We start from the raw sequence: 22,651 nt of genomic DNA, 5'->3' as shown, positions 1-22,651 counted from the left end.
GTGTCCCTCTCTCTCTCTCCTCGTGTCCCTCTCTCTCTCTCCTCGTGTCCCTCTCTCACTCTCTCTCCTCGTGTCTCTCTCTCTCTCTCTCTCCTTGTGTCCCTCTCTCACTCTCTCCTCATGTCCCTCTCTCTCTCTCTCTCTCTCCTCGTGTCCCTCTCTCTCTCTCTCTCCTCGTGTACCTGTCTCTCTCCTCGTGTCACTCTCTCTCTCTCTCTCTCCACGTGTCCCTGTCTCTCCCTCTCTTTCTCTCTCTGTCTCCACATGTCCCTCTCTCTCTCTCTCCTCATGTCCCTCTCTCTCTCTCCCCTCGTGTCCCTCTCTCTCTCATCCTCCTCGTGTCCCTCTCTCTCTCCTCATGTCCCTCTCTCTCTCTCTCCTCGTGTCCCTCTCTCTCTCTCCTCGTGTCCCTCTCTCTCTCTCTCTCCTCGTGTCCCTCTCTCTCTCTCTCCTCGTGTCCCTCTCTCTCTCTCTCTCTCTCTCTCCTCGTGTCCCTCTCTCTTTCTCTCCTCGTGTCTCTCTCTCTCTCTCCTCGTGTCCCTCTCTCTCTCCTTGTGTCCCACTCTCTCTCTTTCTCTCTCTCTCTCCTTGTGTCCCTCCCTCTCTCTCTCTCTCTCCTTGTGACCCTCTCTCTCTCTCTCCTTGTGTCCCTCTCTCTCTCTCCTTATATCCCTCTCTCTCTCTCTCTCCTTGTGTCCCTCTCTCTCCTTGTGTCTCTCTCTCTCTCTCTCTCTCTCCTTGTGTCCCTCTCTCTCTCCTCGTGTCCCTCTCTCTCTCTCTCCTTGTGTCCCTCTCTCTCTCTCTCCTTGTGTCTCTCTCTCTCTCTCTCCTCATGTCCCTCTCTCTCTCTTTCCTCCACGTGTCCCTCTCTCTCTCTCCTCGTGTCCCTCTCTCTCTCTCTCCTCGTGTCTCTCTCTCTCTCTCTCCTTGTGTCCCTCTCTCACTCTCCCTCATGTCCCTCTCTCTCTCTCTCCTCGTGTCCCTCTCTCTCTCTCTCTCCTCGTGTCCCTGTCTCTCTCCCTCGTGTCTCTCTCTCTCTCTCTCTCCTTGTGTCCCTCTCTCACTCTCTCATCATGTCCCTCTCTCTCTCTCTCTCTCTCCTCGTGTCCCTCTCTCTCTCTCTCTCCTCGTGTCCCTGTCTCTCTCCTTGTGTCCCTCTCTCTCTCCTTGTGTCCCTCTCTCTCTCTCTCCTCATGTCCCTCTCTCTCTCTCGCCTCGTGTCACTCTCTCTCTCCTTGTGTCCCTCTCTCTCTCTCCTCGTGTCCATCTCTCTCTCTCTCTCCTCGTGTCCCTCTCTCTCTCTCACCTCGTGTCCCTCTCTCTCTCTCTCTCCTCGTGTCCCTCTCTCTCTCTCTCCTTGTGTCCTTCTCTCTCTCTCTCCTCGTGTCCCTCTCTCTCTCTCTCTCCCCTCATGTCCCTCTCTCTCTCTCCTCTTGTCCCTCTCTCTCTCTCTCTCCTCGTGTTCCTCTCTCTCTCTCTCCTCGTGTCCCTCTCTCTCTCTCCTCGTGTCCCCCTCTCTCTCTCTCTCCTCGTGTCCCTCTCTCTCTCTCTCTCTCTCTCTCCTCGTGTCCCTCTCTCTCTCTCACCTCGTGTCCCTCTCTCTCTCTCTCTCTCCTCGTGTCCCTCTCTCTCTCTCTCCTTGTGTCCTTCTCTCTCTCTCTCCTCGTGTCCCTCTCTCTCTCTCTCTCCCCTCTCATGTCCCTCTCTCTCTCTCCTCTTGTCCCTCTCTCACTCTCTCTCCTCGTGTTCCTCTCTCTCTCTCTCCTCGTGTCCCTCTCTCTCTCTCCTCGTGTCCCCCTCTCTCTCTCTCTCCTCGTGTACCTCTCTCTCTCTCCCTCCTCGTGTCCCTCTCTCCTCGTGTCCCTCTCTCTCTCTCTCTCTCTCCTCGTGTCCCTCTCTCTCTCTCCTAATGTCTCTCTCTCTCTCTCTCTCTCTCCTCGTGTCCCTGTCTCTCTCCTCGTGTCCCTCTCTCTCTCTCTCTCCTCATGTCCCTCTCTCTCTCTCTCCTCGTGTCTCTCTCTCTCTCATCCTCCTCGTGTCCCTCTCTCTCTCTCCTCGTGGTCCCTCTCTCTCTCTCTCCTCGTGTCCCTCTCTCTCTCTCTCTCTCCTCGTGTCCCTCTCTCTCTCTCTCCTCATGTCCCTCTCTCTCTCTCTCTCTCCTCGTGTCCCTCTCTCTCTCTCCTCGTGTCCCTCTCTCTCTCTCTCTCCTCGTGTCTCTCTCTCTCTCTCTCTCCTTGTGTCCCTCTCTCACTCTCTCCTCATGTCCCTCTCTCTCTCTCTCTCTCCTCGTGTCACTCTCTCTCTCTCTCTCTCCACGTGTCCCTGTCTCTCCCTCTCTTTCTCTCTCTGTCTCCACGTGTCCCTCTCTCTCTCCTCATGTCCCTCTCTCTCTCTCTCCTCGTGTCCCTCTCTCTCTCATCCTCCTCGTGTCCCTCTCTCTCTCCTCGTGTCCCCCCTCTCTCTCTCTCTCTCTCTCCTCGTGTCCCTCTCTCTCTCTCTCCTCATGTCCCTCTCTCTCTCTCTCTCCTCGTGTCCCTCTCTCTCTCCTCGTGTCCCTCTCTCACTCTCTCTCCTCGTGTCTCTCTCTCTCTCTCTCTCCTTGTGTCCCTCTCTCACTCTCTCCTCATGTCCCTCTCTCTCTCTCTCTCTCTCCTCGTGACCCTCTCTCTCTCTCTCTCCTCGTGTACCTGTCTCTCTCCTCGTGTCACTCTCTCTCTCTCTCTCTCCACGTATCCCTGTCTCTCCCTCTCTTTCTCTCTCTGTCTCCACATGTCCCTCTCTCTCTCTCTCCTCATGTCCCTCTCTCTCTCTCTCCTCGTGTCCCTCTCTCTCTCATCCTCCTCGTGTCCCTCTCTCTCTCCTCATGTCCCTCTCTCTCTCTCTCCTCGTGTCCCTCTCTCTCTCTCCTCGTGTCCCTCTCTCTCTCTCTCTCCTTGTGTCCCTCTCTCTCTCTCCTCCTGTTTCTCTCTCTCTCTCCTCGTGTCCCTCTCTCTCACTCTCTCTCTCTCTCCTCGTGTCCCTCTCTCTCTCTCTCCTCGTGTCCCTCTCTCTCTCTCTCTCTCTCTCTCTCTCCTCGTGTCCCTCTCTCTTTCTCTCCTCGTGTCTCTCTCTCTCTCTCTCTCTCCTCGTGTCCCTCTCTCTCTCCTTGTGTCCCACTCTCTCTCTTTCTCTCTCTCTCTCCTTGTGTCCCTCCCTCTCTCTCTCTCTCTCCTTGTGTCCCTCTCTCTCTCTCTCCTTGTGTCCCTCTCTCTCTCTCCTTATATCCCTCTCTCTCTCTCTCTCCTTGTGTCCCTCTCTCTCCTTGTGTCTCTCTCTCTCTCTCTCTCTCTCCTTGTGTCCCTCTCTCTCTCCTCGTGTCCCTCTCTCTCTCTCTCCTTGTGTCCCTCTCTCTCTCTCTCCTTGTGTCTCTCTCTCTCTCTCTCCTCATGTCCCTCTCTCTCTCTTTCTCCTTGTGTCCCTCTCTCACTCTCTCCTCATGTCCCTCTCTCTCTCTCTCCTCGTGTCCCTCTCCTCTCTCTCTCCTCGTGTCCCTGTCTCTCTCCTCGTGTCTCTCTCTCTCTCTCTCTCCTTGTGTCCCTCTCTCTCTCTCTTCCTCGTGTACCTGTCTCTCTCCTCGTGTCACTCTCTCTCTCTCTCCACGTGTCCCTGTCTCTCCCTCTCTTTCTCTCTCTGTCTCCACGTGTCCCTCTCTCTCTCTCTCCTCATGTCCCTCTCTCTCTCTCTCCTCGTGTCCCTCTCTCTCTCATCCTCCTCGTGTCCCTCTCTCTCTCCTCATGTCCCTCTCTCTCTCTCTCCTCGTGTCCCTCTCTCTCTCTCCTCGTGTCCCTCTCCTCTCTCTCCTTGTGTCCCTCTCTCTCTCTCTCTCCTCCTGTTCCTCTCTCTCTCTCCTCGTGTCCTCTCTCTCACTCTCTCTCTCTCTCCTCGTGTCCCTCTCTCTCTCTCTCCTCGTGTCCCTCTCTCTCTCTCTCTCTCTCTCTCTCTCCTCGTGTCCCTCTCTCTCTCTCCTCGTGTCTCTCTCTCTCTCTCTCTCCTCGTGTCCCTCTCTCTCTCTCCTCGTGTCCCTCTCTCTCTCTCTCCTTGTGTCCCTCTCTCTCTCTCTCCTTGTGTCTCTCTCTCTCTCTCCTTATGTCCCTCTCTCTCTCTCTCCTTCTGTCCCTCTCTCTCTCCTTGTGTCTCTCTCTCTCTCTCTCTCCTTGTGTCCCTCTCTCTCTCTCTCTCTCTCCTTGTGTCCCTTTCTCTCTCTCTCTCTCCACTTGTGTCACTCTCTCTCTCTCTCTTCTTGTGTCCCTCTCTCTCTCTCTCTCTCTCTCCTCGTGTCCCTCTCTCCTCGTGTTCCTCTCTCTCTCTCTCTCCTCGTGTCCATCTCTCTCTCTCTCCTCGTGTCCCTCTCTCTCTCTCTCTCTGTCTCTCCTCGTGTCCCTCTCTCTCTCTCTCCTCGTGTCCCCTCTCTCTCTCTCTCTCCCCTCATGTCCCTCTCTCTCCTCTTGTCCCTCTCTCTCTCTCTCTCCTTGTGTCCCCCTCTCTCTCTCTCTCCTCGTGTCCCTCTCTCTCTCTCCCTCCTCGTGTCCCTCTCTCCTCGTGTCCCTCTCTCTCTCTCTCTCTCTCCTCGTGTCCTCTCTCTCTCTCCTAATGTCCCTCTCTCTCTCTCTCTCTCCTCGTGTCCCTGTCTCTCTCCTCGTGTCCCTCTCTCTCTCTCTCTCTCCTCATGTCCCTCTCTCTCTCTCTCCACGTGTCCCTGTCTCTCCCTCTCTTTCTCTCTCTGTCTCCACGTGTCCCTCTCTCTCTCTCTCCTCATGTCCCTCTCTCTCTCTCTCCTCGTGTCCCTCTCTCTCTCATCCTCCTCGTGTCCCTCTCTCTCTCCTCATGTCCTCTCTCTCTCTCTCCTCGTGTCCCTCTCTCTCTCTCCTCGTGTCCCTCTCTCTCTCCTCTCTTGTGTCCCTCTCTCTCTCTCTCTCCTCGTGTCCCTCTCTCTCTCTCCTCGTGTCCCTCTCTCTCACTCTCTCTCTCTCTCCTCGTGTCCCTCTCTCTCTCTCTCCTCGTGTCCCTCTCTCTCTCTCTCTCTCCTCGTGTCCCTCTCTCTCTCTCCTCGTGTCTCTCTCTCTCTCTCTCTCTCTCTCCTCGTGTCCCTCTCTCTCTCCTTGTGTCCCACTCTCTCTCTTTCTCTCTCTCTCTCCTTGTGTCCCTCCCTCTCTCTCTCTCTCTCCTTGTGTCCCTCTCTCTCTCTCTCCTTGTGTCCCTCTCTCTCTCTCCTTATATCCCTCTCTCTCTCTCTCTCCTTGTGTCCCTCTCTCTCCTTGTGTCTCTCTCTCTCTCTCTCTCTCTCTCTCCTTGTGTCCCTCTCTCTCTCCTCGTGTCCCTCTCTCTCTCTCTCCTCATGTCCCTCTCTCTCTCTCTCCTCGTGTCACTCTCTCTCTCTCTCTCCTTGTGTCCCTCACTCTCTCTCCTCGTGTCCCTCTCTCTCTCTCTCTCTCTCCTCGTGTCCCTCTCTCTCTCTCTCTCCTTGTGTCCCTCTCTCTCTCTCTCCTCGTGTCCCTCTCTCTCTCTCTCTCTCCTTGTGTCCTTCTCTCTCTCTCTCCTCGTGTTCCTCTCTCTCTCTCTCTTTCCTCGTGTCCCTCTCTCTCTCTCTCTCCTCGTGTCCCTCTCTCTCTCTCTCTCCTCATGTCCCCCTCTCTCTCTCTCTCCTCGTGTCCCTCTCTCTCTCTCCCTCCTCGTGTCCCTCTCTCCTCGTGTCCCCCCCCCTCTCTCTCTCTCTCTCCTCGTGTCCCTCTCTCTCTCTCTCTCCTCGTGTCCTTCTCTCTCTCTCTCTCCCCGTGTCCCACTCTCTCTCTCTCTCTCCTCGTGTCCCTCTCTCTCTCTCTCCTCGTGTCCCTCTCTCTCTCTCTCTCCTCGTGTCCCTCTCTCTCTCTCTCCTCGTGTCTCTCTCTCTCTCTCTCTCTCTCCTTCTGTCCCTCTCTCTCTCTCTCCTCATGTCCCTCTCTCTCTCTCTCTCTCTCTCTCCTCGTGTCCCTCTCTCTCTCTCTCTCCTCGTGTCCTTCTCTCTCTCTCTCTCCCCGTGTCCCACTCTCTCTCTCTCTCTCCTCGTGTCCCTCTCTCTCTCTCTCCTCGTGTCCCTCTCTCTCTCTCTCTCCTCGTGTCCCTCTCTCTCTCTCTCCTCGTGTCTCTCTCTCTCTCTCTCTCTCCTTCTGTCCTTCTCTCTCTCTCTCCTCATGTCCCTCTCTCTCTCTCTCTCTCTCTCTCCTCGTGTCCCTCTCTCTCTCTCTCTCTCCTCGTGTCCCTGTCTCTCTCCTCGTGTCCCTCTCTCTCTCTCTCTCTCCACGTGTCCCTGTCTCTCCCTCTCTTTCTCTCTCTGTCTCCACGTGTCCCTCTCTCTCTCCTCATGTCCCTCTCTCTCTCTCTCCTCGTGTCCCTCTCTCTCTCATCCTCCTCGTGTCCCTCTCTCTCTCCTCGTGTCCCTCTCTCTCTCCTCGTGTCCCTCTCTTTCTCTCTCTCCTCGTGTCTCTCTCTCCTCGTGTCCCTCTCTCTCTCCTCGTGTCCCTCTCTCTCTCTCTCCTCGTGTCCCTCTCTTCTCGTGTCCCTCTCTCCATCTCCTCGTGTCCCTCTCTCTCTCATCTCGTGTCTCTCTCTCTCTCTCTCCTCGTGTCCCTCTCTCTCTCTCTCTCCTCGTGTCCCTCTCTCTCTCTCTCTCTCTCTCTCCTCGTGTCCCTCTCTCTCTCTCTCCTTGTGTCCCTCTCTCTCTCTCCTCGTGTCCCTCTCTCTCTCTCCTCATGTCTCTCTCTCTCTCTCTCTCCTCGTGTCCCTCCCTCTCTCTCTCCTCATGTCCCTCTCTCTCTCTCTCTCTCTCCTCGTGTCCCTCTCTCTCTCTCCTCGTGTCCCTCTCTCTGTCTCCTCGTGTCCCTCTCTCTCTCCTCGTGTGCCTTCTCTGTCTCCTCGTGTCCCTGTCTCTCTCCTCGTGTCCCTCTCTCTCTCCTCCTGTCCCTCTCTCTCTCTCCTCCTGTCCCTGTCTCTCTCCTCGTGTCCCTCTCGCTCTCTCCTCGTGTCCCTGTCACTCGTTGCGTGTCCCTATCTCTCTGTCCCTCTCTTACTGTCTATCTTCTCTCCATCTCTCTGCCTAAATCTCTGTCCCATTTCATTTCTTTCCAATCATTAATGGTTCCTCTGTCTCTATATCTCTGTTGATTTCCAAGTGGTTTCAGTTCTCTCTTTTTCTCTCTCAAACTCATTCTCTCCATCACTATTTTCTTTTAATCTCTCTGGCTCTGCCTTTCTTTTTCCAGCTCTCTGTGTATCATTCTATCACTCTGTCTCTCACTTTGTCACTCTGCCCGTCTCTCTCCACCTCTGTCTCTATCTCCACCACTGTCTTTCTCGTCAGCTGTTTGCCTCTTACACCATCCCTTTTTTGCCAGGCCTCTCTCTCCCTTCATCTGCCTGTTTCTGTCTTTCACCATCTCTCTATCTCCATCAATCTTTACTTTTTCTTGCTCTGTCTTTAGCTCTCTCTATTTGTAGCTCTATCCCTAACTATTTCCCCCTGCCCTCACTGTCCATTTCCAGGCCCATGTTTCCCTGACTCACTGATCCTGAAAGGGTTAAGCAGCTCTCTTTGATGACGAGAACTGCCCATGAGAAATGAAAGATGAAGAGACGGTGAGAGTGAGAAAGGCTGCTGAGGGATTGGGAGGAGCCAGGTTACTGTGGGAGATAACAGTGTCCAATCTCTGTCTTTAGGCTCTGGATTATGAGGAAGTGAATGACCACAGGCTGGTTGTCTCAGTCAGAAACCAGGCAGAGCTGCTCGGGGCTCAGTATGGGCCGAGTTCCACTGCCACCATCTTCATCAGGGTGCAAGATGTCAATGAAGCTCCAACCCTTCCTCAGAGCCAGTATGAGGTGATGGTTCCCAAGGACGCTCAGCCAGGCCATGTCTTACTGCACCTAGAGGCACACGACCCAGACACAGCGCCCACTCCAGTTAGGTAAAGCCATTCAGCCCTTTGGGTTTGCTACCACCTGATGACCCAAATTGATACTACAACACTGCCTCAGTTTGATCCTCTAACAGTATAATACTCCCTCAGTACTGACTCTGACGGTGCAGAGTTCCATCAGCACTGATCCTCAGACAATGCCCATTCCCTCAGCACTGACCCTCCAACAGTGCCCACTCACGCAGTACTGACCCTCCGGCAGTGCAGCGCTCCCTCAGCACTGACTCTCCAACAGTGTGGCACTCCCTCAGCACTGACCCTTCGACAGAGCGGCGCTCCCTCAGCACTGACCCTCCAACAGTGCAGCACTTCCTCAGCACTGACCCTCCGACGGTGCAGCTCTCCTTCAGCGCTGACACTCCGACTGTGCGGCACTCCCTCAGCACTGACCCTCCGACAGTGCCCGCTCCCTCAGCACTGGCCCTCTGACAGTGGGACACTACCCCAGCACTGACCCTCCAACAGTGCCCACTCCCTCAGCACTGACCTTCTGACAGTGCGGCACTGTCTCAGTACTGACCCTCCGACTGTGTGACACTCCCTCATCACTGACCCTCCAACAGAGCCCACTCCCTCAGCACTGACTCTCTGACAGTGTGACACCCCCTCAGCACTGACTGTCCGACAGTGGGGCACTCCCTCAGCACTGACCCTCCAACAGCGCCCACTCCCTCAGCACTGACTCTCTGACAGTGTGACTCTCCCTCAGCACTGACCGTTGTCCTCATTGCCATCCAAGGTTTCCGACCCTTTTCTCGAGACCCTGCACAGTGATGTAGAGTGTACAGCCTCGCCGAATCAGCCTCTCACTCGCTGCTCTGTCAAATCCTGTTAGAAAATATGTTCTCTGTTTGGCAGGTACTGCCTTGGGAATGAGACAGTCAAATGGCTCTGGGTGAATCCTGACTCCGGGGACGTGACTCTCCTGTCGGGAGACCCAGCAGGAGGGACCCACCTGTTGGAGGTGATGGCGGAAGATGGAGGTGAGGGAGGACGGACAATGCAGTTTGAATAAATATATAAACATAGCACTGTTGTACAGGGAGCCATTCAAGAGGGGGGGGCGAAAAGAGACATGTATCTGTAATCAAGGATAGTATAGTCAGAGGAACAGACACTGTTCTTGCGGCCAGGACCAAGTGTCCCAAAGGACGTGTTGCCTGCCTGGTGCCTGGGTTCAGGATATTTCATCTAGGATTCAGAGGTGCTTGGAGTGGGAGGGGAAAGATCCATTTGTTGTGGTCTACGTAGGTACTAATGATATAGGTACAACGAGGAAAAAGGTTCTGCAGAGGGAATATGAGTCGCTAAGGTTAAATTAAGAAGGTAACAATCTCTGAGCCATGAGCAAATTGGCACAGGGTCGACAAGACTGAAGAGGAAAACACCTGGCTCAGAGATTGGTGTGGGAGAAATGGGATGTAGGGAAAGATTGGGAAGACTCCACCCGAATCAAGCTGGGACCCAACAAATCACATAACTAGGACTGCGGATAGTGAGTGTGGTAGAGTGTGCGTTCAGTTGTGTGGAAAATTATGGAAAAAATTAAAGGCGAGGGAGGGCACAGGAAAGGTTATTAAAGTTCCCAGAATAAGTAATAGGATAGAGTGTATAGAAAGGTTAGGAATCTAACTTCAGGCACAGCAGGAAAGGGGACTATGATAGGAAGGGGGGGCAGTCAATGCAGGATTGAGGGTGATGTCCTTAAATGCTCACAGTCTACGAAACAAGGGAAATGAGCTTGTAGCACAGATTGAAATTGGCGGGTATGACATTGTGGAGCTCACAGAGACATGTTTGCAAGGGGATCAGGGCTGGGAACTAAATATCCAAGGATTCACGTCCTATCGAAAGGACGGGTAGATGGGCAGAGTGGGCAAGGTTGCCTTGTTAGCAAGAAATGAAATCTACAATGAGAATGATATGGAGTCAGAAGGAGTAGAATCTGTTGTGGGTAGAGTTGATGTACCACAAAGGGGAAAAACAGCTGGTGGAGTCACATATAGATCTTCTAGCAGTAGTCAGGACTTGGGGAAGAAAATAAATCAAGAAATAGAAAAGCCACACAAGAAAGGCACTATTACAATAGTCAGCTTTTGTGCTCCTGACATGCTGCTGGGCCTGCTGTGTTCATCCAGCTCCACACTTTGTTATCTCAGATTCTCCAGCATCTGCAGTTCCCATATTCTCTATTACAATAGTTATGGAGGACTTCAATATACTGGTAGACTAAGTAACAGAACCCAAGAAAAGGAATTTATGGAATGCCTAAAAGATGTTTTTTCCTTCTGGAGCAGTTTGTGGTAGTGCCCACTAGGGAACAGACAGTTCTGGATTTGGAGATGTGTGATGCGGCAGACTTGATTAGAGAGTTTAAGATGAAGGAATTTCTAGGAGGCAGTGACCATAATACAATAGATTTTGCCCTGCAGTATGAGAGGGAGAAGGTGGAATCAGGTGTAACTGTATTACAATTGAGTAAACGTAGCTACAAAGACATGAGGGAGGAGCTGGCCTGGGTTAATTGGAAGGGAAGCTGAGCAGGGAAAACAGTGGAACAGCAGTGGCAGGAGCTTCTGGGGGTAATCTGGGAGGCACAGCAGAAATTCATCCTGTGGAAGAAGAAACACACTATAGGGAGGATGAGGCAACCATGGCTGACAAGGGAAGTCAGGGACAGCATAAAAGCTAAAAAAAAGCATACAATGTGGTGAAGATTAGTGGGAAGCCAATAAAAATTAGCAGAAGTAACTAAAAAAGCAATAAGGAGGAAAGGAGGAGAAGATGACATACGCAAGTAAGCTAGCTAGTAATACAAGAGGAGTATATCAGAACTTCAAGAGAGTCGGGGCAGAGGTGTGTGCAGTGACCATCACCAAGGAGAAAGTGCTGGGGGAAGCTGCAAGCTGTGACAGTGATTGAGGAGATATTGATGGTGATCTTTCAGGAATTACTGGAGGCAGGGAGAGTCCCAGAGGACTGGAAAATGGCAAATATTACACCCTCATTTTAGAAGAGATGGATAGATTCTTGATTAGCGAGGGGAGTAATGGTTATGTGGAAAAGGCAGGAAAACTGTGTTCAGAAACATATTGGTCATGATGGGAGAGATAATGGGAACTGCAGATGCTGGAGAATTCCAAGATAATAAAATGTGAGGCTGGATGAACACAGCAGGCCCAGCAGCATCTCAGGAGCACAAAAGCTGACGTTTCGGGCCTAGACCCTTCATCAGAGAGGGGGATGGGGGGAGGGAACTGGAACATCCCAGGCCCCAAGATGACATTCCACATTAAGCAGAGGTTCACCTGCACATCTGCCAATGTGGTATACTGCATCCACTGTACCCGGTGCGGCTTCCTCTACATTGGGGAAACCAAGCGGAGGCTTGGGGACCGCTTTGCAGAACACCTCCGCTCAGTTCGCAACAAACAACTGCACCTCCCAGTCGCAAACCATTTCCACTCCCCCTCCCATTCTTTAGATGACATGTCCATCATGGGCCTCCTGCACTGCCACAATGATGCCACCCGAAGGTTGCAGGAACAGCAACTCATATTCCGCCTGGGAACCCTGCAGCCTAATGGTATCAATGTGGACTTCACCAGTGTCAAAATCTCCCCTTCCCCCACCGCATCCCAAAACCAGCCCAGTTCGTCCCCTCCCCCCACTGCACCACACAACCAGCCCAGCTCTTCCCCTCCACCCACTGCATCCCAAAACCAGTCCAACCTGTCTTTGCCTCCCTAACCGGTTCTTCCTCTCACCCATCCCCTCCTCCCACCCCAAGCTGCACCTCCAGCTACCTACTAACCTCATCCCACCTCCTTGACCTGTCCGTCTTCCCTGGACTGACCTATCCCGTCCCTACCTCCCCACCTATACTCTCCTCTCCACCTATCTTCTTTTCTCTCCATCTTTGGTCCGCCTCCCCCTCTCTCCCTATTTATTCCAGAACCCTCACCCCATTCCCCCTCTCTGATGAAGGGTCTAGGCCCGAAACGTCAGCTTTTGTGCTCCTGAGATGCTGCTTGGCCTGCTGTATTCATCCAGCCTCACATTTTATTGTCATGATGGGATGGTGGAGCAGATTCAATGGGCCCAATGGCCTGATGCTGCTTCTATGCCTTACAGGTTTATGGTTCCATGGCCGTTGCTAAATTTTCCAAGGTGAGTGTCCACGGCAGGAGCTAAAGCTATGGAGCAACATCCACTGGTGAGGTCTTGGTGGGACACACTGCCAATATTCTTCAGCAACTCACACGTTCTTGCAAGAGCTCTCTCCATCATGGTTTCCATCTGGTTTTCATTTCTTTTTCACTATTAATCTATCTCCCACACTCTTTTTATTTCTCTGATGATCCCTCCATCTCTATCACTCCCAATTTCTCTCTGACTATTTCTCTCTCTCTCTGATTATCGCTCACTATTTCTCACAGTCTCTCAGTCTCTCTCTCTCTCTCCTTTCACAGTTTGCCCAGCCTTTATCCATGCATCCAAGTCTTTCTCTGTATCTCACTCTCTCTCATTCTCTCTCTGTCCTTCTCTCACTGTTTCATTCATCTTTCTCATTGTCTTTTTCTCAGTCTTTCTTTCTCGCTGCCTCTCTTTTCCTCTCTCGCACTTTCCACTGCTCGATTCTTCTCTATTTGATGGGGATATGGAACCATGAAGAGACCATTCAGCCCTTTGAGCTCATTCTGCAGTCCATGGAGTCTCAACTGTTGTTCTGTTCTCGCTCTCTCTCCTGTTCCAGTTTTTCATTCAGTCCTTTTCTCATTTCCCTTCAAATCCTCTGTCTGCTGCTTTCTCTCTCCTTTCAAGTCTCCATCTCTCTCTTGTTTGTTTTGGCACTAGGGAATAGAAAGTTTCGGCATGATGAGCTTACGAGCCCTCTGCTACATTGCAATCTTTCTGCGACATTAGAAAGTGCTGTATCAATGTCAATAAAAAGCAAATGGCTAAATAAAGACTGATTCTGAGTCAGTCTGGCATACAAGGGGCTAGTGTTTAATGTGAGTGACCAGAAAGCCAGGTGACGGCACATCGTCTCCTTTAGACAAGAGCACTATATAACTGTCCAATCAGAAATTTAACAAGGCAGTGGCTGACACTAAATTAAAGCAAAATACTGTCGACACTGGAAATCTGAAAAAAGCATAGAATGCTGGAGAAGCTCAGCAGGTCTGGCGGTCTCTGTGGAAAGAGAAACAGCATTAATGTTTCAAATCTGATATGGTTCTTCTCAAAGGAGCTGGAAAATTATGCTTGGGGGGGGGGGAGAGCAGGGGAAAAAGGACAGGGAGAGAGAGATAGAGGCAGAGGGGGGCTGAAGGAGAAAGAGAGGAGGGGGATGAGGGAGAGAGACAGCAGGTGGAGGAGGAGGAGAGAGAAACGGGGAGAAAGAGAGGGAGATGGGGGGAGAGAGAGAGAGAGACGGGGAAGAGAGAACGAAGGGGTCAGAATGAGCAGAGAAAAAGAGAGATAGAGAGAGAGAGACAGAGGCTGAGGTAGGTGAAGGAGTGGGGCGATGCAGGAGAGAGAAAGCAGGGGGAGATGGAGAGAGCGCGACGAGCGAGAAAGAGAGGGAGATGGGTGAAAGTGGGGGAAGAGAGTGTCAGGGGAGAGAGGCAGCAGAGAAAAAAGAGGAGAGAGATAGAGGCAGGGGGTTTGAAGGAGAGAGAAAGGAGGGGGGAGATGAGGGAGGGAGACCAGTGGAGAGAGAGATGGAGATTGGTGGGAGAAGGAGAGGGGAGAGAGAGAGAGAGAGAGAGAGAGAGAGAGAGAGAGAGAAAGAGAGGCACAGTCCCAGTGGTTCACATGATGATGATTCCCTCTCAGATTAAACCTGTTGGGGGCTAGTCCATGCCCCAACAGAGGGGAATTTTTGGATGGGCCTGTGGCCTAGGGTAATGGAACAGTGAGGGAAGGGCTTCCCAAACTGTGGGCCATGAGTCCCTAGAGGTCCCTTTAAATGCTGCTTTTCTTGAACACTGGATGTGTCCTGGTGCTTACTGTCCACAAACCAGTGATACAGTCAATTGTTCACACTCCACCTCCCACACTTTATCAGGGTCCCCCACCCTCCAGCCTCAGTGAGGGCCGCCTTGACCTGGGAACACATGGAGTGAGAGGTGGTTAGGGGTTTTCCCACAGCCCGCAGTTGGGAATACCCAGGATTGAAGATTGATCCCGAAGATCAAGGCAGAAAGTACCAGGAGGATACAGGTGTTTTGGGTGGGACAGATTAGGTGGAAGGGAGAATTGCATTGTTGATTGAGGGGAGTGTCACAGCAGTAGTCAAAGATGAAATGACTGAGGGATCATCCAGCAAGACTTTGTGGGTGGAGCTGAGAAATAAGAAGGGGATGGTGACATTATTGGGATTGTACTATAGGCCCCCAAATAGTCAACGAGAATTAGAGGAACAAATATGCAGGGAGGTTGCAGAGACTTGCAGGAGAAATAGGGCTGTCATAGTAGAGGATTTAAATTTTCCTAACATAGACTGGGACTGCTTTAGTTTTAAGGGCCCAGATAGGGTGGAATTTGTTAAATGTGTTCAGGAAAGCTTCCTCAAGAAATATATAGAGGAAATAGGGCAGGACAGGTGACTGAGGTGACAGTGGGGGAGCACTTTGGGACCAGTGACCATAGTTCTGTTCATTTTAACATAGTTATAGAGAAGGACATAACTGGTCCACAGGTTCAAGTTCTAAACTGGGGCAATGTGGAATTTGGTGGAACTGGATATCAGATTGCAGGAGTTGGTTAGAGCAGTTTGTTTGTAGAAAAAGGGACCTCTGGCAAGTGGGAGGCCTTTAGAAGTGTGATAGCAGGAGTTTGAGGTCCATATGTTCCTGTGAGGGTGGAGGGCAAAGTCGGCAGGAGGTGGGAATCCTGGATAATAAGAGATATTGTGGCTTTGACAAGAAAAAAGATGGAGGCATGGCTCAGGTACAAGCAGCTGGGATCAAGGGAATCCCTGGTGGTATAGAGGTGATGCAGGAGTTTACAGAAGAGGGAAATCAGGAGGGTGAAAAGGGAGCTCTAAATAGATTTGGATGAAAAGATTAGACAATAGACAATAGGTGCAGGAGTAGGCCATTCGACCCTTCGAGCCGAATTAGGGTGAATCCAAAGAGATTCTTTAAGTATATTAAAGGAAAAAGAATAACTAGAGAGAGAATAGGACCTCTTAAGGACCAAAGTGGACATAGGGGCAGAACCACAGGAGATGGTTGAGGTCCTCAATGAATATTTCTCCTCTGTGTTTATTGTAGAGAAAGACATAAAGAATTAGGAACTTGTGGAAATTGGGGGCAATATTTTGCAGACAGTCCATATTCACCTCAGAGATAATGGGAACTGCAGATGCTGGAGAATCCGAGACAACAAAGTGTGGAGCTGGATGAGCACAGCAGGCCAAACAGCATCTCAGGAGCACAAAAGCTGATGTTTCGGGCCTAGACCCTTCATCTGATGAAGGATCTAGGCCCGAAACGTCAGCTTTTGTGCTCCTATGATGCTGCTTGGCCTGCTGTGTTCATCCAGCCCCACACTTTGTTATCTCCAGTCCATATTCACCTCCTGTGTTAGGTGTATTAGAATGTATGAAGGTGGATAAACCTCCTGGTCCTGAGCAAATACATACCAGAACCCTGCAAGAGACTAGAAAAGAAATTGCGGGGAGCCCTGGCTAATATTTTTGTATCATCGTTAGTCTCAGGTGAGGTCCTGGAAGACAGGAGGGTAGCAAATGTTGTGCTCTTATTCAAGAAGGGCTGCAGAGAAAGCCCTGGGAATTATGGACCAGTAAGTTTTTAACATCTGTGGTGGATAAGTTACTTGGGAAGATTCTGAAGCATAAGGTACATACATCCATTTAGAAAGACAGGGTTTGATTAGAAAGTTAGCATGATTTTGTGCGTGGGCCGTCATACCTCACAAATTTGTTTGAGTTCTTTTATGAAGGTACCAGGGAGGTTGATGAGGGAAGGGCAGTAGACATAGTCTAAATGGATTTCAGTAAGGCCTTTGGTAAGGTTCCACATGATAGGCTGCTCTGGAAGGTGAGATCACATGGAATCCAGGGTGAGTTGGTGAGTTGGATATACAATTGGCTTGATGGTAGGGAGCACAGGGTAATGGTGGAAAGATGCCTGTTGAACTGGGGGCCTGTGATGAGTGGTGTCCCTCAGGGGTCAGTGCTGGTCCCACTGCTGTTTGTTACCTACGTTAATGATTTGGATGAGAATGTACAAGGTATGATTAGACACAAGAATAAATGGTATCGTGGACAGTGAGGAAGGTTATCATAAACTGTGGCAGAATCTTGGTCAGCTGGGGAAGTGGGCTGAGAAATGGCAAATGGAGTTTCATTTAGATGCGTGAGGTGTTTCATTTTGGGAAGTCAATTCTAGGCAGGAGTTTCATGGTGAATGGTGGGGCCTTAAGGAGTGTGGTGGAACAAAGGGACCTTGGAGTTCAGGTGCACGGTTCTGTGGAAGTGGAGTCACAGGTAGACAGGGCAGTGAAGCAGGCTTTAGGCTCACTGGCCTTCATCAGTCAGGGCACTGAGTATAAAGGTTGGGAAGTTATGTTGCGGTTGTATGGGACATTAGTGAGGCTGCACTTGGAGTGTTGTGTTCAGTTTTGATCACTTTGCAGTAGGAAGGATGTTATTAAACTGGAAAGAGTGCAGAAGAAATTTACAAGGACGTTGCCAGGACTCAAGGGACTGAATTATAGGGAGAGGTTGGACAAGCTGGGACATTTTTCTTTAGAATGTAGGAGACTGAGGGGGCATTTTATAGAAGTGTATAAGATCATGAAAGGCATGGATAGGGTGAATGCACTCAGTCTTTTTCCTAGCATTGGGGAATCGAGGACTAGAGGGCATCAGTTTAAGGTAAGAGGGGCAAGAATACGTAGGAACCTGAGGAGTAATTTTTTTTTTACACAGAGGGTTGTATGCATTTGGAATGAGCTGCCAGTGGAGGTGGTTGAGGTGGGTACAATAACAACATTTCAAAGGCGTTTAGACAAATACATGGATAGGAAAGGTTCAGAAGGATATGGGCCAAATGAAGGGAAATGGGATTAGCGTGGTGGACAGCACGGACCCTTCTGGACCAAAGGGCCTGTCTCCCTGCTGCAAGGCTCTATGAGTCTATGATGAAAGCGGAGAGTGTTCAGTGAAATATTCTGGATTTATTTTCCAAGTCCTTAAATAGTTTCTGTTTATTAGTTTGAGAGATGCTTTGAAAGTGGAGAGAAGGGGCCGTTCGATTGGCTGGATTCTTGACTATCAATAGGGGAATGAAGTAACTGTTGGCTTTCCGATTGGTTGCGGGTGGAAGGTTACCAAGACAACTGACATGCAATCAACCAATACGAGGAGAGTGGTGATGGTGGCTTTGAAAATTGTTTGAGCAAGAAGTCATGTGATGCACATGACAAACGAATCCAACCAGTGCTGGCAAGGTAGGGCCTGCCAGATTTATGGTTTATTGTGTTCACTTGGAGCACAGTGCACAGTTCTGGTCTCCGTATCACCAAAAAGGCTGGAGAGGTACTGGAGACAATGTCAGGAGACAGATTGACAAGGATGATTCAAGAACTGAAAGGCTGTAAAATAGGCTGTTGTTGATTTCTGTGGAAAGAGAGCTGACCTAATGCAAAAATGAATGTATCATTGATACAAGGGGGCTGCTAACCTGTCAAAGGACTGTAATCCAGACGCCCATCCCAGTGTCTTGGGTCCTCTGGGTAAATTTGAATTTGGTTCATAAATCTGGGATATAAAGCTCAACTCTGTGAAGGTGACCACCCAGTCATTCAGGGAGGGAAACTGCCACCTTACCTAATCTGGTTACATGAACTCCAGACCCACAGCAATGTACTCAGCTCTTAATTGGCTTCTGAAGTGATCAAGTAAAGCCACTCACTTAAAGGGCAACTAGGGAGGGGCAATAAATGCTGGATTTGTCAGCAATGTCTCAACACATAAACAAATAAAGAAATGGGTGGTTTGGACCCAGATACAGACCACTAGCAGAACATCCAGAGAGGCAGCGGGGGAGACATTTTCATCCTGGGATGTCTGAAAGAGCAGTGGGAGTAGATCCAACAGGAACTTTCAAATAGCAATCAGATAGATACATAATGGGGAACAATTTGCAGAGGGGTATGGGGAAAGATCAGGCGCTGTCAGGCTAATGGGATCTGTAGCTCGGGTTGTGGGTCAGGTTGTTGACTTGCTCGCTGAGCTGGCTTGTTTTCGTTCAGGAGTTTCATCGCCATGCTAGGTAACATCATCAGTGCGGTCTCTGATGAAACAATGTTATTCTACTCTGGTTGGGATTTAGCATGTCCGCCTGTTATGGCGAGTTGTGTCATGGTTCCTAGATGCAACCTATAAGGTAATTAACAAACATATAGAATTGGACCCCATATGCAAACCCATACAGAACAAAACCGGAATGACACTCTGTACCGGAATGGACCGGACAGTGTAAATTCCAAGCAGAGTGGCATAAAATCACTTAATTGGAGGGTCCACTGATGATGTTACTGAGCAAGGTATGAAATGTCTGAACAACAACAAGCCAGCTCAGCGAGCACATCAAAAACCTAATGGGATCTCTCTTTCAAACAGGCAGCGCAGGCACGATGGGCCAAAGGGCAGTGTGATTCCACAATCTTAAAGGAGTTCAGGTTATGTCAGAGTTTCTGTGCTGAGCAAACAGGGGAAATGAATTGTCCTGGATAATGTGTTGTTACACCAATCGGGACATGGAACTGTGGCCTTTGGCAATTCTGCTGCTCTCGTTGAAACAGGGTCCTCACAGGATCCAGAGAAGCAAATTGTGCCAGGGGTAACACTGGAAGCTGTGGTTTAATGGGTGCCATCTGATCTTTGAGTCAGAAGGCCAGGGGTTAGGTCATTGCCCATTCTTGTCAGTCCCACCACAATCACCCTGCTCTCATTATCTTGCCACCGGCCACTTACCACAACCATCGTTATGACAAATCGTCAAGTGATCTGACTCTTCTGTAACCTTTCACTGTCTCTCAGCAGCAAAATCCAACGTTCCTAAAAACAACAAACAGATTTCTGCAGAGAAGCCAGAATTTCTGTTCACCCCCGTTTTCTCTTTGGTGGTTCATAGCAGCTGGTCCTGCAGATAGATCTCCACTTGACAGCCCTACCCTGGTTCCAGAGAGCTGAGCACCCTGCCTGGCTCCAGTGATGGATACCCTTCCAGCTTAATTCTTAGGAATTCCTGGGATGAAGAAACACTCCCAAACAAACACTTTGTTACATTCAAACAACACATACGCTGGGATAGCTATCCATCACACCCAGTAGCTTCAGACGAGAGTCAAGACAGACTAAAGTTCGGTGACAGAAACAGAAATTTCTGGGAAAACCTCGGAAAGTCTGGCAGCATCTGTGAAGAGAAATTAGAGTTAACTGTTCTCAGGAGGGGGTCACTTGACCCAAAGTGTAAACTCTGGTTTATCTCCACAGATGCTGCCAGGCCTGTTGAGCTTTTCCAGCAATTTCTGTTTTGGTTTCTGATTTAAAGCATCCGCAGTTCTTACGGGGTTTTTTAAAATAAAGTTTCGGTGAGAATGAGATAAACAAGAGCCATTTATGATCAAAGCATTGGCCAGTGTGAAGGGGGAGAAGGTTATCTGGGATATACAGCCTGGTACTTGTTTGATGTCCCTAACATCCTTCAGCCTGGTTAGTGAGGAGCTGCAGCGTAGTCAGTGATGGTTCGTTTGTGAGATTTCAGTTCTGTGACTAAACTGATAAATGAGTTTGCCCTCCGTCTCCATGGAAACCTGGCTGTGTTGCGCTCAAAATGATGAGCTGGGTTTTCTTTTTAACAGCTCAGTCTAATATTTGTCCTGGCTCCACTCAACTGGACAGCACGATTAACGTAGCGATCAGCTCATCCTGTGACCAAGCTGGTTCCAGTCAGGGTCCCAGGCTGACTCCACAGACACTGCCAATGTAACCAAGCAGCCTCCCTCAACATAAACACATGGATGAGTTTTTCCAGCCACGTTTGTCTGACTGAAATTGCTGCCCTTGAGGCGCTGATTCTGGATTTCCCCTCAAACAAAATCTCAAAAATACAAAAGTGAGAGTCTGCGGATGTTGGAAAATTGAGATTCCACACGTCAGACGGGGCGTCTTGAGTCAAATAGAACCCAAGAAGGTCATATGACCTATGTGTGTCTGAGCTACCCATGAACAAAAGAACATAAGAACTCGGAGCAATGAAGTGGTCATTTGGCCCCTCAGGTCTGCTCTGTCATTTAATGGCTGATCTGAATGTGGACTTCATTTTGTGCTTGTTTTCCTTTATTCTTCACTCACCTTGTCAACCAGAAACGTCAAACCCAGCCTTCAATATATTCAGCAAACACTGCTCACTGTGGAAAAGGATTCCAGACCCCGAACCCCATTCCCTCCCCTAAAGCCCAACAAATCTTCCCACATCAAGTCTTTAGCGTTTTGAAAATTGCATTTGAATCTATCTCCTCCACACTTTCAGGCAGTGTGTTCCTGAACTCACAACAACTCACTGTTAAACATGCTTCTTCCACCACCTCTCAGTTTCTCAACAATTGCCTTCATTTTGTGCCCTCTGCTGAAGCAGTTTCTCACTTCTGCTCCTCAGTTCTACTCCCTGTATCCATTTCATCTGTTCATTTACCAATACCAAAACCCCTCCAAATTCTGAACATCTTGGCATGCTTTCTCTGCCTTGAGGAGAGCAATCCCAACTTTTCCTGCCACTGCCTTATCCCTGGAATATTCTTGTAAATTGCATATGTAATTTCTTTAAGGCCTCAATGTCCTTTCTGAAGCATTGTCGCTCAGACCTCTCCAGCTGATCCTGAGCCAGTGTTTCATAAATTCACAATGTCAACACACACATAGCTGCAGTGTGTACCGTCTACAAGATGCACTGCAAAAACTCACCAAAGATCCACAGCAAGCACCTTCCAAACCCACGACCACTTCCATCTAGAAGGACAAGGGCAGCAGGTACATGGGAACACCACCCCCTGCAAGCTCCCCTCCGAGCCCCTCCCCATCATGACTTGGAAATATATCGCCATTCTTTCAGTGTTACATAGAATCATAGAACACCCACAGTGTGGAAACAGGCCATTCGGCCCAACAAGTCCACACCGACCCTCCAAAGAGCACCCCACCCAGACACACAGCACCGCGCCCCAATGCCACCGTCCCTGTAACCTCGCATTTCCCATGGCTAACCCACATATCATACATGTGTTGCTGGGTCAAAATTCCCTCCTTAAGGGCAACACATGCACTGCAGCGGTTCAAAAAGGCAGCTTAGCACTATCTTCTCAAGGACAACTAGGGATGGGCAGTAAATGCTGGGCCCGGCCAGGAATACCCACATCCTGCGTCTATAAAACATTTCATGTCAACGGCCTTTTATCAGAATTGGTTAAAAAAAAAGGTTTTATCAGGATGTTGCTGGGAATGGAAGGTTTGAGTTTTATGAAGGCTTTTTTCTTTGGAGCGTAGGAGGTTGCAGGGTGACCTTACAGAGGTTTATAAAATCATGAGGGGCGTGGGTAGGGTGAATAGACAAGGACTTTTCGCTGAAACGGGGGGAGTCCAAAACTAGAGGGACATAGGTTTAAGGTGAGAGGGGAAAGATTTAAAAGGAACCTGAGAGGCAGATCTTTCACACAGAGGGTGGTGTGTGAATACAGTGTACTGAACGAGGAAATGGTAGATGGAGCTATAGTTACAACATTTGGATAGGAAAGGTTTAGAGACTTGTGAGCCAAATGCAGGAAAGTGGGACTGTTTTAGTGTGGGAAACTTGGTTGGTCAGGACTAGTTGGATCAAAGGGTTTGTCGCCGTGCTGTAAGACTCTGTGACACTATGGAAGTAGTTTGAAATCTACAAATATTAAAGGAACAACAACAGAAGAGGGGGAAAGGGTTAGTGGGGACAGAAAAAGTGCAACAGACTGGGCTGGAGAAACATGGGGGAGGAATTGGCCAATGGGATGAAAGTGCAAAGCAAGAGAAGCTGGGGATTGGTGCAAATTTAGATTTCCTAATCTATTAATTTTAGAAGTTTTCAGACAAATCTCATTCATGCTCAGGAAAGTTTCTTTCACATGTGGCTAGTGATGGTAACTGCAGCTTCTGATAAATTCTGTAGATGATCCTTCCTTATATACCAGAGCATGGCTGATGATTCATATTGAAGACATCCATGAAGATCTACTGTCCCCTGTTCTGCAACATTCTGGAGATTTCCTGTGTATGCCACAAAGAGATGGGCAATCGATCGCCATCAATGCTGTGTATCGCCAAGAAAGAGGAAGCAGAAATCCCATCAGCCTCTCCATTGATGGCAAAGAAAAGGAGCAAAGGAACTGGAAACTCCATCAGGCCAATGGTACGGTGGTGGGATGTGGGCATACGACAGCTCCACTGAAACATTCTTGTCAACACCCAGCTCAAAGAAAGCTACACCTTAATGCACTCCAGCCCGAGAGTTAGAAAGTTGTGGGTTTAAGCCCACGACCAAAGGATTGAGGAAAAGTCAAAACTGAAAGTAAACAGCAGTACTGAGGGAGTGCCG

At 49.9% G+C, this 22,651-nt stretch overlaps 1 protein-coding gene across 1 annotated transcript in view; it reads left to right on the top strand.

Annotated features, from left to right (window-relative positions):
* Nucleotides 1-22,651, top strand: part of cdh16 (cadherin 16, KSP-cadherin) — a 150,584-nt gene that overhangs the window by 116,020 nt on the left and 11,913 nt on the right. The window contains exons 13-15 of the mRNA XM_059651791.1: nt 7,729-7,976; nt 8,847-8,971; nt 22,226-22,465. Of these exons, the coding sequence (XP_059507774.1) occupies nt 7,729-7,976; nt 8,847-8,971; nt 22,226-22,465 (613 nt within the window). The remainder of the gene's footprint in view (nt 1-7,728; nt 7,977-8,846; nt 8,972-22,225; nt 22,466-22,651) is intronic.

This window comes from Stegostoma tigrinum, chromosome 16 (genome assembly GCF_030684315.1).
Source record: "Stegostoma tigrinum isolate sSteTig4 chromosome 16, sSteTig4.hap1, whole genome shotgun sequence".
Classification (NCBI taxonomy): domain Eukaryota; kingdom Metazoa; phylum Chordata; class Chondrichthyes; order Orectolobiformes; family Stegostomatidae; genus Stegostoma; species Stegostoma tigrinum.
The sequence above is the reverse complement of the archived record's forward strand: the minus strand, read 5'-3'. Positions and strand labels throughout refer to the sequence as shown.